This window comes from Diuraphis noxia, unplaced genomic scaffold (assembly GCF_037042655.1).
Source record: "Diuraphis noxia isolate RWA-SAM2 unplaced genomic scaffold, SU_Dnox_SAM2 contig0004, whole genome shotgun sequence".
NCBI classification, from domain to species: Eukaryota; Metazoa; Arthropoda; class Insecta; order Hemiptera; family Aphididae; genus Diuraphis; species Diuraphis noxia.
Window position 1 is genome coordinate 36,397,635 of NW_028301714.1, and position 13,632 is coordinate 36,411,266.

The 13,632-nt window shown below is 29.6% G+C and overlaps 1 protein-coding gene across 1 annotated transcript in view; it reads left to right on the forward strand.

Annotated features, from left to right (window-relative positions):
• LOC107162832 (chaoptin) overlaps positions 1 to 12,187 on the forward strand; it is an 86,530-nt gene extending 74,343 nt beyond the window's left edge. Inside the window, exons 5-8 of the mRNA XM_015509876.2 lie at positions 819 to 929; positions 1,035 to 3,507; positions 3,656 to 4,172; positions 10,096 to 12,187. Coding sequence (XP_015365362.2) covers positions 819 to 929; positions 1,035 to 3,507; positions 3,656 to 4,172; positions 10,096 to 10,445 — 3,451 coding nt within the window. The 3' untranslated portion in view covers positions 10,446 to 12,187. The remainder of the gene's footprint in view (positions 1 to 818; positions 930 to 1,034; positions 3,508 to 3,655; positions 4,173 to 10,095) is intronic.
• The last annotated feature ends 1,445 nt before the right edge of the window (positions 12,188 to 13,632 follow it).

Here is a 13,632-nt window from a genome sequence, read left to right on the forward strand (position 1 = left end):
ATTGTTTTGCATAGTTTTTAAGTCCATTTAAAGCTGCCTGTATACTATTACAACTCTTACACTGTGTTATTATATTGTTTGGATAATATTTTCTTGTAAAAATAAACTCTTTCTATAATTAATTGAATTTACTAATCTATAATAACATATAAAATATAAAGTACACACATTTAATTATCACAGATATATTTTAAATAATATAACGAAATTAATAGTAGATATAACATTATTTATATTATAATATATATAAGTTACCACTAAAAATCTTACAAGTAAATTAATTCTAGAGTTAGCAATGTTTAATTAAATTAATGTATGTCTAGGCGTAAAGATAATTATTAGCAATACACAAGTCACAAAATATGAAAATATGTGTTTTGCTACCATTAAAATTAAAACATATTTTATACAAACATTTTTAACACAACATTATATTCTGTCTACTACAGTGACAAACGGGTTATTTTTGGTATTTCTATTAGTTTATTAGGCAGGTATCTATATTTTCCTCGTATTCAGTAAGATTTTTATTTTGTTTTAGCTTCTAGTAAAATGAAAAAAATAATTATAATAAGATTTTTCTTCTTGTTGAATTTCCTTATAAAATTACAAGAATCAAAAATCATAGTGAGTTTGTTATTCCAAAATTACAAAAATTGGCTAGAATGACATATTTTATAATTGGTTCTGAAAATAAATAATTATTTATATAAATCTGTAATGATGCAATATCTCCTGATAAAAAATATTTTTAATTTATTTATTTAAAAAAACACATATAAATGATTAGTAAATAATTGTATTTTCAATGATTGCAGGTCGTCCGGGTCAGTTCTAAGAGCCCTTGATCTCAGCTACAACCAATTGGATAAAGTGCCACTTAAATCATTTTTCAATATAAAAAATTTGGATTGGCTTAATTTACATGGGTGATTATTAGATTTGAATAACTATTATATAAATTACACTATTTTCATATTTACATATATTAACAAATAGTTGAATTAATTATATTAACATGTTGTGAATTACAGTAATAACATAGAAGTTGTGGAAACGCATTGGAATCATTTGCAAGATACTCTACAACATTTATTTATTGGCGAAAATGATTTAATATTATTTCCCGAACATTTTTCAAAACTACGAACTTTATCAACACTAAATCTAGATAATAATTTGATTACGTCAATTCCATCTAATATTAGAACTCCTCCGACGCTAGAAACATTGAGCATATCAAATAATTTTCTACAAGAGTTTCCATTGTCACTATTGGAAACTGGTACTGCATTAAATAGATTATACATCCGCGACAATTATATAGAAAATATGACAAAAATAATTCCAAATAGATTTGTTAAACTAGATGTTTTAGATTTTGGCATGAATCGATTAGACAGTTGGTCAGGTCGAATGTTTGGCGGTCGTTCAGAAGTAAGAAATTTACACTTAGATATGAATCGATTAGAGTCCCTGGATGCTAATGCATTTGATGGATTGCGATCAGTTCGGATGTATCTATCATATAACAAGTTAAAAAATTTGAACCACAAAACATTTGAAGGTCTTGAAAGAATACTAGAGTATTTGGACTTGGAACATAATAATTTAGGAATAATACCAACAGCAATAAGAACATTAAAAAATTTAAAATTTTTGTATTTATCGTCAAACGATCTCAATAAATTAGATTCAGGGGATTTCACAGGCGTGTCATCGAGCTTGAGGTCACTTTCATTATCTGGGAATCTCCTTACGGAAATTCCAAGCAATGCATTGATGAACTGCACTAAACTATCTCATTTAAATTTAGGATATAATTTTATCAGAGAAATAAAAGAAAATGACTTTGGAGAATGGGCCATGCACCTTGATACATTACTACTGATGAACAATAAATTAAAAGAACTCATTGGAAGACCTTTCAAAAACACGAATGCTCTTCGGGAATTAAGTTTATCTTTTAATAATATTCATTACGTAGATGCTGACGTATTTTTGGATTTAGCTACATCGCTAGAAAGTTTAGAAATTAGTTTCGGCGTTTACTATGACAACTTTCCAGTTAAAATACTTAGACACCTCAAGTCTTTGTTGTGGTTAGTACTTGATAATAACGATATTTCATCGGTGCCATTTGATTCATTGTATTCGCTAGATAGTCTTCAGTATTTGAACTTAGAGTCTAATAGGATATCTGTATTGGCTCCCGGGACATTTGGTGCACCGAACCAAACTGATCTTCGTGAAGTAAGACTGAATCAAAATTATTTAATGTCTTTAGAACCAAAGACGTTTTCCAATCTGCAACAACTACAAACGATAACTATATCTAGGAACAAAATTATTGAAGTGATGTCGCACTCCTTTAAAGAACTTCCAAGACTACTCAATATTGACTTATCGTTTAATCAAATTGAATACATCCAGCCATCAGCATTTCACGGCTTACCAAATTTTAAACGTCTTGATTTGCAAGGAAATCAATTGAAGGAATTGCGAATGACGTCATTTGTAAATTGCACTAATTCAAAAACGCCATTGTCCTTAAACGTATCCAACAATCGTATTGAAAGAATGCCGATTGACGATTCATTGACGCCAATTCACATAAAAATATTAGACTTAAGTCATAATAGTTTACAAGATTTACCATTTAAATTGTTAGATTTCATATCTAGCTCACTTAGAAATTTATACTTGGATCATAATCGAATAACCAAGATATATAACTCCGAATTCATAAACTTAACGAACTTAGAAGTTCTATCAATCACCGAAAATGGTATGACATCAATAGCATCAAAAGCATTTAGTAATTTAACTTCTTTGCAAATACTATATTTATCTGGTAATAAGATACAACAATTATCGTCCCAACAGTTTGCAACATTACCAAAACTTAGAGTATTATCTTTAGCCCGGAATCGACTAAGCACATTAAGTTGGGATGTATTATCAGGAACGCCATTAGAGTATATTGATCTATCCAATAATGAATTACTCGCGGTACCAGCTGGTGTGCTATTGAACACGGGCTCAACTCTAAGACATCTTTTATTGGCTGGTAATCGGATAGATCATGTTGATGGGACAACGTTTTTTGATGTGCCAAGATTAGCCAATTTAAGTTTGGCGAATAATAAGTTGACAATAATTCCAGACAACACATTTGTTGGACTCACGAATCTTATTTCATTAGATTTGTCTTCAAATAGCCTAAGAGCGAATTTCAAAGAACTTTTCCACTATGTACAAAATGTTAGGCATTTAAATCTGGAAGATACAGGGCTAATCGAAACGCCACCATTACCACTTCCTAGTTTAATTTCACTTCGACTGTCAAAAAATAAATTAGAAAAAATATCCAGATCTTCAATGGAAATGTTGTCCCGGCTCAAAACATTGTTCTTAAATGACAATAAATTAAGTTCTTCTCCGTCACACGCTTGGTCGTTACTACCATCATTAAAAACATTGGATCTATCTTCAAATCCTATAAAAGTAATTTCTTTTTAATTTTAGCTATTTTAAAATTTTCATAAATATACTGTAATCACGCTTATAAAAACCTACTATTATTGATTGGAATAAAATAAAAATAATTTTCGAATCAAATATCTAATTCATTATTTTTATATTTTTATTTCAGACAATAACTAAAGCAAGTTTTTCAGGATTGTCCCGTTTGCAGCATTTACGAGTTCAAAAACTCGATTATTTAGACCGTTTTGATGCGGGATCATTATCCAAGTTGTCCACACTCCGGTCATTAGCTACTGATTGGCGACCTAACCTTGGACAAATCGTATGCGCTGCTGTTAAGTCAATCCGTAGACTTTCGGTTCACGTGAAAGGATCTAAATTAATAGGACCGATAGTCGACACCTGCGGTCCCAAATTAGAATCCGTGGCCATAACGGGATCGAAGTTGCAGTTCGTTGATCGGCAGGTATTCTCAGGTCTAGAGCGTGGGGTCGGTGAACGACTAGCAATTAGCATACGAGACACTGCAATTGAAGATTTGCCTTCTGATCTATTGCTGCCATTGGTTGGCGTACCGAAACTCGCACTGGATTTAACTGGTAACAAGCTTACATCACTCAATCCATTGACAATATATTCCAATTACACGACATGGGAAAACTCCGGGACAAATATATTAAAAGGTAAGTGTTTCTCAATTAAATATTTTACACTAACCCATATTATAATACATAATATTAAGTATATAAAACCACACTTCAACAAATTACTAACCAAAATAAAATATTAAATTATAACTTCAAAATAAATATAAAATGTTAACTGTTTGATATTCAATATAATATATAAACTCTAATACCTACCTGCCTAAATTATATAATAAATGTATTCTAAAGTTCACATACGTTTTCTTGTGACAAACAAATAATGTATTCGTTACACGTCACATTTCACAATATTTTACACTAGTATTCTATTATCATTTAATTTATAAAATTTAACATCAAAAATAAAGTTATAAAGTTATTAAAATAATATTTATTATTAAATTGATCTATTACACCATAAAATATAGTTAGAAATTAAATTATTATATTATTAAAATGTATACCTTTTCCTCTTCATTTTGTGTACTTACTTCAAAAATGAGCAGAATAGCTCTACCCTCTTTTTATCAGGTTTTATTTTTTCATTCATTAGAGATTTATATACTGACTCATATTTTATGTTCTACATTTTAGATAATTATTTAGGTACTCATTCGTATATATTTATACTGTAATTTACATTCATAGTTTTGTTTCATTTCTGCATAATGAGTTCATTACAAAAAAAGAAACAAAAAAATAATGGCTTATTTACGTTATGTTGGGACTGACGAGTGTAAAAAAGAATATAAAAGAAGACAGGAATACAAAGAAAACATGAGATTCGAGCAAATTGGGTGACCATAGAATTATAATATAATATGTATATAAATTTAAACAATGTCACACGTGGTTTATTTGCCGACCGGTCATTGTTCATGCCATGCAAACATAATGGCATTTTTTGTGTGTATATGCGTGTATCTACAGGAATAAAAAAAATTAAGAGAGGAAAAAAGTACCAAGTACTTCGAGTATTTAGGCTGACAAGAGTGCTAGTGGCGGAAGTTTGTGTTGTATTTTTTTCACATTTATTTATTTATTTTTTTTTTGTTTCTCCTCCAGAATGGCTGTGTTCGCTACTGTGAACTGAAGTGCTGACGAAGTGCCGCTTGAAAAGAATGAGTATGTGGTGGCATTGGGATGAGTGAGGAATAGGGGTTATATTAAAGCACATCTGTGTCGGGTAGGATATATTTTTCACCCTCCACGGTATCTAACGCACGACTTTTTGTCGTACCGCGATTTTCTTTTCGGTCGCTCTTTCTTCTCTCACTCTTCTATACACGTGTACGTATTTTTGCTTTTCCGTTTGGTCGATATAAGTAAACACACAACCACAAAGAGCTGTCGAAATGACAAGTTGAAAATATGTCTTTGCCATATTATTATTATTTAACATTTAATACTAAAAATATTATATTATGTGTAGGTCTCTAATATCGATGCAAAAAATAATATTATCAAAATAGTAGGTATTATAATAATCATTCCTTAGTGTAAATAATTTATTTATATCGATGATGACTAGAGGCGGGTCAAATGACACATGCCCGATAACGATCACAATTTTCATTACAATCATGCCAGTGTAACATAATATGAACATATGATTAAGGGGACAAAATATGTGTTCGTCATTATAAGAGGAAATGTTAAATGTATATTTTACTAGACATTTCAATTGTGACAGTTTTATTACATGAGCTTTTGATGGCTAAAAATAAACCAATACTTAAATCTTAAAAATATAAACCCCTTGTCTTCATGGCTTTATTTCTTTTACAAATAACTCAAATTAGCGCATTTGTTTAATTTTATTCTATATATATATATGGCGTACTTCTATAAAAAAAAAATTAACGTAATTTGAATATCACAGTTAAATCCATCAATATTATATTAATATTTTTACTACTGAAAATTATTATTTTCTTAATTAAAATATAAAATGTCATTGGAATCAGAAATTGAATTATACGAATAATTTATGTATAATACATTTTAGTAATTTATTTAAGCTACTATTTATCTTCTAATAGGTCTAAATTTAGGTATATTAATATATTATAGTACCCATATAGACACATAGTGTACATAAACACGTAAGTGCATATTAAATTATAATTTTCGAATAGATTTACACTTATAAAATATATAATTTATTTTTAATACACCAATAACTATTACTTTTCATAATACTATAATATATAATTATATACAAAATATGCAGCATTTAACTATTTCTCCTAGTCATCAGATTTTTGATACATCATTATTTTTTGTATATTTACCTATTAAAACGTTGTATTATTATTTAAGTATAAATATAATAATAAGTGATTACTGATTATTCATGATTATTTTTACAATTCATCGCACATGAATATTATTTTGTATACAACTAAAATAACATATATTAATATGTTTATTAGAAGAAAACAGACTAAAAAATTTAAATAAATTTTGTTCATATTCAACTTTACAAAAAAAGTATGGTTTTTACGACTTATAAAAAATTCAGAAATAATTATAAAACTCCGTTTATTTTGATTTATTATAGCTTATTAAATTTTTTTGGTGGTTTAGAACTATTTCAACGTCTTCAAGTTATTTTAAAAGAGATCGTTTTAGTACCTAACTAATAAAGCAAGAAATCCTTATCAATTGAGTTACCAAAACTTTTTGAACTTATTCCATTGAAATTTTATTTGCACGCTAAAAAACATTTAAGTAGATGTGAAACACATTCGCTAAAATGTCGTATCATACAACTACAGTATAAATTAACATAGGCCAACGAATTTAACAGTAATTATTATTTTAAAAGCTGGGGAAAATTGATTTCAAGTATATTATGAAAACTATAATACTATTTTATAAGCATAATATGAAAAAATCGTGTCTGATTTACATTATAGAACTATATCTTCATAAATTGCAGTAATTACACGTAAACGGCTTAATTATTTTTGAAAACAAAACTTATATACTAAAAAATAATTTGATTCAAGTCAGACTTCATAAAATACTAACGTACAACTTAGAAGATAACTAATTAAATCTTAGACCGTATAAAAAAAATATAAGTAGCATTATAACTGGAAAAGAAATAAATTAAAAACATTTTTTTTTTCATTCTTTGAATTTCATCTTATTTATGCGTAGTTAGTAGGTACCTTATTTTTAACTCAAATTATAACAAAATAATATAATTAGTTTGGGGTACGTACAACTCGAGTTATACACGACCACATAATTCTAAAGAATTGTCATTAAATAACATAATAGATAAATGATAATGTAAGGGTGGAAAATAATATAATAAATATAGTGTAACGCATGGACAAGCTTATGTTATATTTACCTTTAATATTTTTAAGAACTTTTTGGTGAAATTTTATCGTTGGTTTTACGATTTTGTTTTATATTAACTAATAGTGTAGATTATTTTAGATAAACTTGTTAAATATAAAAATAAAACAACAGAAGCAAATTGAAATAATGGGCTATAGTTTGATTTAGAAGAATAACAAACGAAAGACGGGTGTAAATTCCTTAGCAACATTTTACCATCAAAGCACAGTCATTATTTGAAACCTTTCAAAATTAGTTAGTAACATCAATGTTTCTTGAGCTTAAAACGTCTACCATTATTTTTATTGCTCTAATAAATGATGACTATAAAAAAAAGTTAACAGACAAAATCGTATTTTATATAAATGCATCGTTCTTATCACGTATTGAGGCTTATCCCACGATGCTATGATAAACATTTTACGGTAAAAAATATATTAATAAATTTTCAACAAAAAATGTATCAAAATAAATCATTAGTTAAATTAATCTTTTTGAAAACTTTAAAGTTTAATATTTAAATAATATTAATTAAATTTCAAAAAGTCATTATTCATGTTGTTTTCGAAATATAGACGGTGTATGTATTTTTTTTTTAATAGCTTTTAGTTATTCTGTATTAAGTAAACAAACATAATATCATCATAGAAACATAATAATTTTGAACTGATTAAAGTTTATACTAAATAATAAGTAATGACATAATCACTATCATTATTTTTATTAATTAAAAACCTTATTATTAGATATGCATTGGTAGGTAGTAACACAAAAATATCAAAAAAAAAAACAATAAATGTGATTTTAGACCAGAGAAACTGTATTAAATCTGAATATTACATACTTACATATTTGTAAATAAAAAAAATTAAAAGTTAGTTTATACACTGTATTTTAATATGCTTATAAATTTTATAGCATCGAAAAATAAACTTCGTAAAAAGTGAGGTTAGGTATTACCTAATAATTAAAAATTATAATAATTTTTAATATATATAAAAATATTAGAAAGATTCTATTTTTATAAAAGTTTCACAAAAAATACATGAATAATAGTTTTTTTTTTTTTTAGTATCCAACTACAAAAAGTAACTGTTAAATGATATACCAATATCTGTGTAAAAAAAATGTGCATGTGTAGGTCATAGGTGGTTACGCATTCAAATAGTATAATAAATGCTTTTATTTTTTAAACCCTATAATTTTGACCATCACTCAAAACAATTTTAGTTTATTAATATTAAACTAAACATTTTGATAAGTGAAAAATCATATACTTGTCAGAAAAATATCTCTTTGATTGACAGATAAATGCAATAGTATTCCCAAACCTTGAACCTTTATAAACTTTAGACAGAAAAAAAACTCACTAAACTGTCCGTCACGAGTGTCAATACAAATTCGTTTCTACATACAAGTTCACTAATTAATGGATCCCATGCTGATGGTAAAGGGTTACTATTTCAGACAAATTCACAAATTATGTATAATATTATATTCAATATGTAAATGTATATATACAACACAATATAATGCCCAATATCAACAGAATATAATATTATAATGTATCGATTCAATTATTGCTATATTACGTTTGATAATATATATTCAAAATAAAGTTAACTCATAACAAACTTTAAAACATATAGTTTCAATAATATTATTCTGTTAACGAATGCATAACGAAATTTAATGTTTGAAAATTGAACTCATACATTAAATATAAGAGCTTTTACTTATACAATGTACCTAATATAAAATAACTACATTATATTGGTGGGAAAGGGGAGTGAGTATGATTGGTGGGTACAATATGATATTTTCTGCTTAAGAAATTATTCAATTTTAATAGCTAATAACATATTTACAAATAAGTAGGTACTTACCAAATTTCTTTCTGACCAATTAAAACAATACACCAATTAATTGTTATGTTCATAAAGGTACCAGCCACTTTTAGCTCTTATAATTTAAACAATTACAATTTGGTACAATAATGTCACAAAATAATGGTTTATTGATAAAAAAATTAAATCATTCTAGTAATTAGTTTTATGTTTTAAATAGGTACACATAGGTATTTATCATCGTATACTCGTATATTAATCAAAATAAAACATGACGTTTCAAATATATATACAGGATGTCCCGCTAAGATTTACCCATGTGATACCTCACGAAATTATGGAGATATAAAAATTCTGGTTTTATAATAAGATTCAGGGATAAAAACTACAATTATTTCATTTTTTAATTTATTTTAATGTTTTTGTAAAAAAATGATTTATTTAATTTTAAAGACTTTATTTTTCTGAAAATTTTGACGTTTCAAAATTGTATTTTTATTAATTTCTTGATTTTTAATTTCGAAGAAAATTACGAATTATTTAACACACACTGTAGTGTTATTAAACATGTGACCCAGCGCGCCCTGCGCGTTCTCGCATCTCGTACTTTCAGCGTGCCTGGTTAATCATATTTTTATTTCTTCAAAACTAGAAAAAATATTAAAAATCAAGAAATTAATGAAAATAAAATGTTGAAACGTCAATATTTTCAGAAAAATAAACTACAAAATTGGTATGGTTACTCTTGTTCACAGGTGGACTGTACCTGGACGACAATCCTCTGCAGTGCGACTGCGGTCTACTTTGGCTGGGCCAGTGGCTACGTCGATGGCTCCGGGAGGCGGTGCAGGTGCACACACTGGGCATGGCCGAAACGCAGCTGGCACAGTGGACGGCCCGACGGGCCACGTGCGCGGACCCTAGGAATGGAGGGGCTCGGGTGCCAGTGGCCGACATCTATCCGGAAGACCTGCGGTGCAAGGCGAGCGCGCTGAGTGGCAGCGGAACCGGAAATACGGCGACTAAGACGTCGCATCTTATTGTCTGCTTGGCCCGTTCACTAGCAGTATTCTATCTGGTAACTGTCTGGTGTAACGTCTACTGAACGAACGAGAGATGTCGTCAACTGTTTCAAAACGCGTACTTATGTAAACTGTATAATATTATTATGTCATTGTGTTATCGTATAAAATCGTGTTTTTCATTACCATGTATTGTTGTTAAGAGTCAGTGATGTCCTCAGCGAGATAGGGGGCCAAAGGAGAACTCACGTGGTCATTTTCATTTTTTTTTCATCGTTCTACTCATATAGGTACTTTTTTCGACCAGCATAGTGTATAGTGTATATTATTATATTGAGTTCAATTCTCCCCCACTCCTATAAATTGGCCTGAGGATGCCACTGACCCTAACTATGCACTCCCTCGGGACTCGCTGCCAGTGATACGTGACTCGGATTGATGACCACGCGTATGTCCATGTGAGATGGTATGGTTATGTGTATGAAATAATCGGGTAAATGATTTTTTAATCCATTTTTAAGCGATAACTCAGTACACTCACTTCTTACCACACCAATGAAAAATTACGCCTGTAGTAAGTTGTAGGTTAGCACTGTCGTTGGAAAAAGAATTATTATCATTTTGTTATATTCTCATCGTCGTCGGTCTGTGTACAGAACTGATCGTTCGCCACGGAGGAAGGGTTTATCACCCAACCCTACTTGTCTTAGTGCTACCTGCACGTACGGGGTAATGGGGTTGTATTTACATACGAGCGTGACTCACTACGACCGGCTAAAATGTGAGCTATTTTCCAAATCATAACATATTTCCCCATTTTTACCTCCGACCATTAACAAACACACATAAACACCAGAAGTCACGTCGTCATATTCCCGATCGTATAACACGCACTGTCCACCCTTGAAGAGGTTTGGTCTGGACCAAGACCCTTGCTGCTCTACCCTAACAACAGCATTGGTGGAACCCCATCCCATCATATTATCGCCACACTATGGCTAAATAAAATTTTAAGGTTTTCGTTTTGTTTACCATCTGATCGCAAGATACACGGTCTCGGAGAATTTTTCATAATGCGTACAAAGTCATCGCTGTGACCCCCATTATAATGGCCTAGTAAATTCGCGAAATAACCATCATTCTGGTGAGTACATATTATTTTTATTCAGTCTTTACGCGGAAAACGCATCTGACGTTTCAAATATAACATGGTGCATACTACATACAGATCCAAAGCGTATGCATTCTGAACAGATAGTTATTATTCCATTATTTCACCACTATCCATATTTTCAACAATATTTTAGATACTATGAAATTGACTATCATTGTTTATTATAGCCGAAATAATATTACGAAATTCGCAATGATAAAATATTATATGATACGCAGTTTTTTGATTTTATATACCAAGTACAAAAAATAAAATTCCCTCGTATAGGTAATAAAACAAAATAATATTATAATTAATAACAAAATAACTATTTTGTCTCTTTAATATAAAATGAAAAAATTATTTTATTTCGATGGTAAATACCCCTCAAAGAAAGGGTATATTTTAAAGTACATAGTCCTTTTTCAAATAAACGCATTTATTTATTTGAATATTAAAAAACAACTCTCCACAAGGTGGAATTCTTTCGCCTGTGCTCTACAACATCTACGCCTCTGATCAACCAACCTCCCCGAATACGCTAGTCGCCGACTATGCTGACGATAAAGCTATAATCTCAATAAATAATGACCCGGTTATTGCCTCCCACCATCTTCAAAATCACCTCTCCCTCATGGAAGAATGGTACACCAACTGGCGGTTGAAAATAAATCAGTCCAAATCCATACATTGTACTTTTACCCTTAGACCTCCTACCTGCCCAGCTGTCTCCATTCATGGCATCCCTATTCCAAACTCACAAACAGTTAAATATCTTGGACTAACTTTAGATCGTAGATTAACCTGGGCCCACCATATTAAGTCTAAACGAACAAACTTAAACGCTCGTTTACGCCTTCTTAAAACATTTATTAACAATAACAAATTCACTAATATCAACTCAAAACTGCTCATATATAAATCTTTAATCAAACCAGTCTGGACTTATGGAATAGAGTTATGGGGTAATGCAAAAAAATCAAATATAAACAAAATACAAACTTTTCAAAACATAGCACTCAGGAAACTTCTAAACGCTCCTCCTTACGTCTCAAACCACACTATTCACACTGATCTAAAAATGAAACTGGTACATGAAGAAGCTATAGATCATTACCAACGCTTCCACAATCGTCTTTCCTCAAATAGCAACCCGCTAATACGTAATCTTGCAGTCCATACTATTCCTGGTAACCCACCCAGACGTTTAAAACGTAAATGGTGTCGCGACCTACTTGCTCACCCCCCTGCCCTCAACTAATCATTTACAGAGTATCAGTTGTTTAACTAATTATTCTAAAAAATAAAAAAATAAAAAAAAAAAAATTTAAAAAATTAAAAAAAAAAAAATCAATCAATTTGAGTGTCATTAGTGGATGACTTCTCACGTCAAGCGTATCATGTTGTAAATTCTCTAACCATATAAACTTATTGTGCCCCTAAGGTATAGATTGTTTATCTCAAATAAAGAAAAAAAAAAAAAAAAAAAAACTCGTTATATCTGAGTAATGATTGCATCCCGTACTACATGGTTGGTTGATATTTTACATGCGATTTTTATAGTTTAAAATAATGTATACTTATATAAAGGATTTCGTTGTATAATATATCGCAGTTTATTTGTAACATGCAAATATTTGCTTTAGTTGAATTTATTAAATCGGTACATATTATTATGTGGACTGCAAAATATATGCGCTACCGTATTCAAACACGAGGATGATGTCAGATAGATTCCGATTGAACTACGCTTGATACAATTATTTATCCATATTTTATTTCCGTCGTAGAAGCTTTAAACGTGTAGATAGAGGCCCTTCCGTCTGATATTAATGAAATTTAATGAAAAAAGTACTTGAAAAATCACAACGATATCTAGTAGTTTTATCTATTTTATCTAATGTTTTATTTCAAACTCAAATTAGTTACGGTTGACCAATTCGTATCTGAATAGTTTTCAGTCCTTTGACCGTATTCAAAACGACATATTCTATGTAAAACAAAAAAAAAAACAAAATGATAAAAGTGCATCTTTTTTATATCATGAAAGATGACTTTTTTTATTTTTTAACTGAATTGAAAATATTGTAAATTAATAGATCGACTTGCGATCAAAG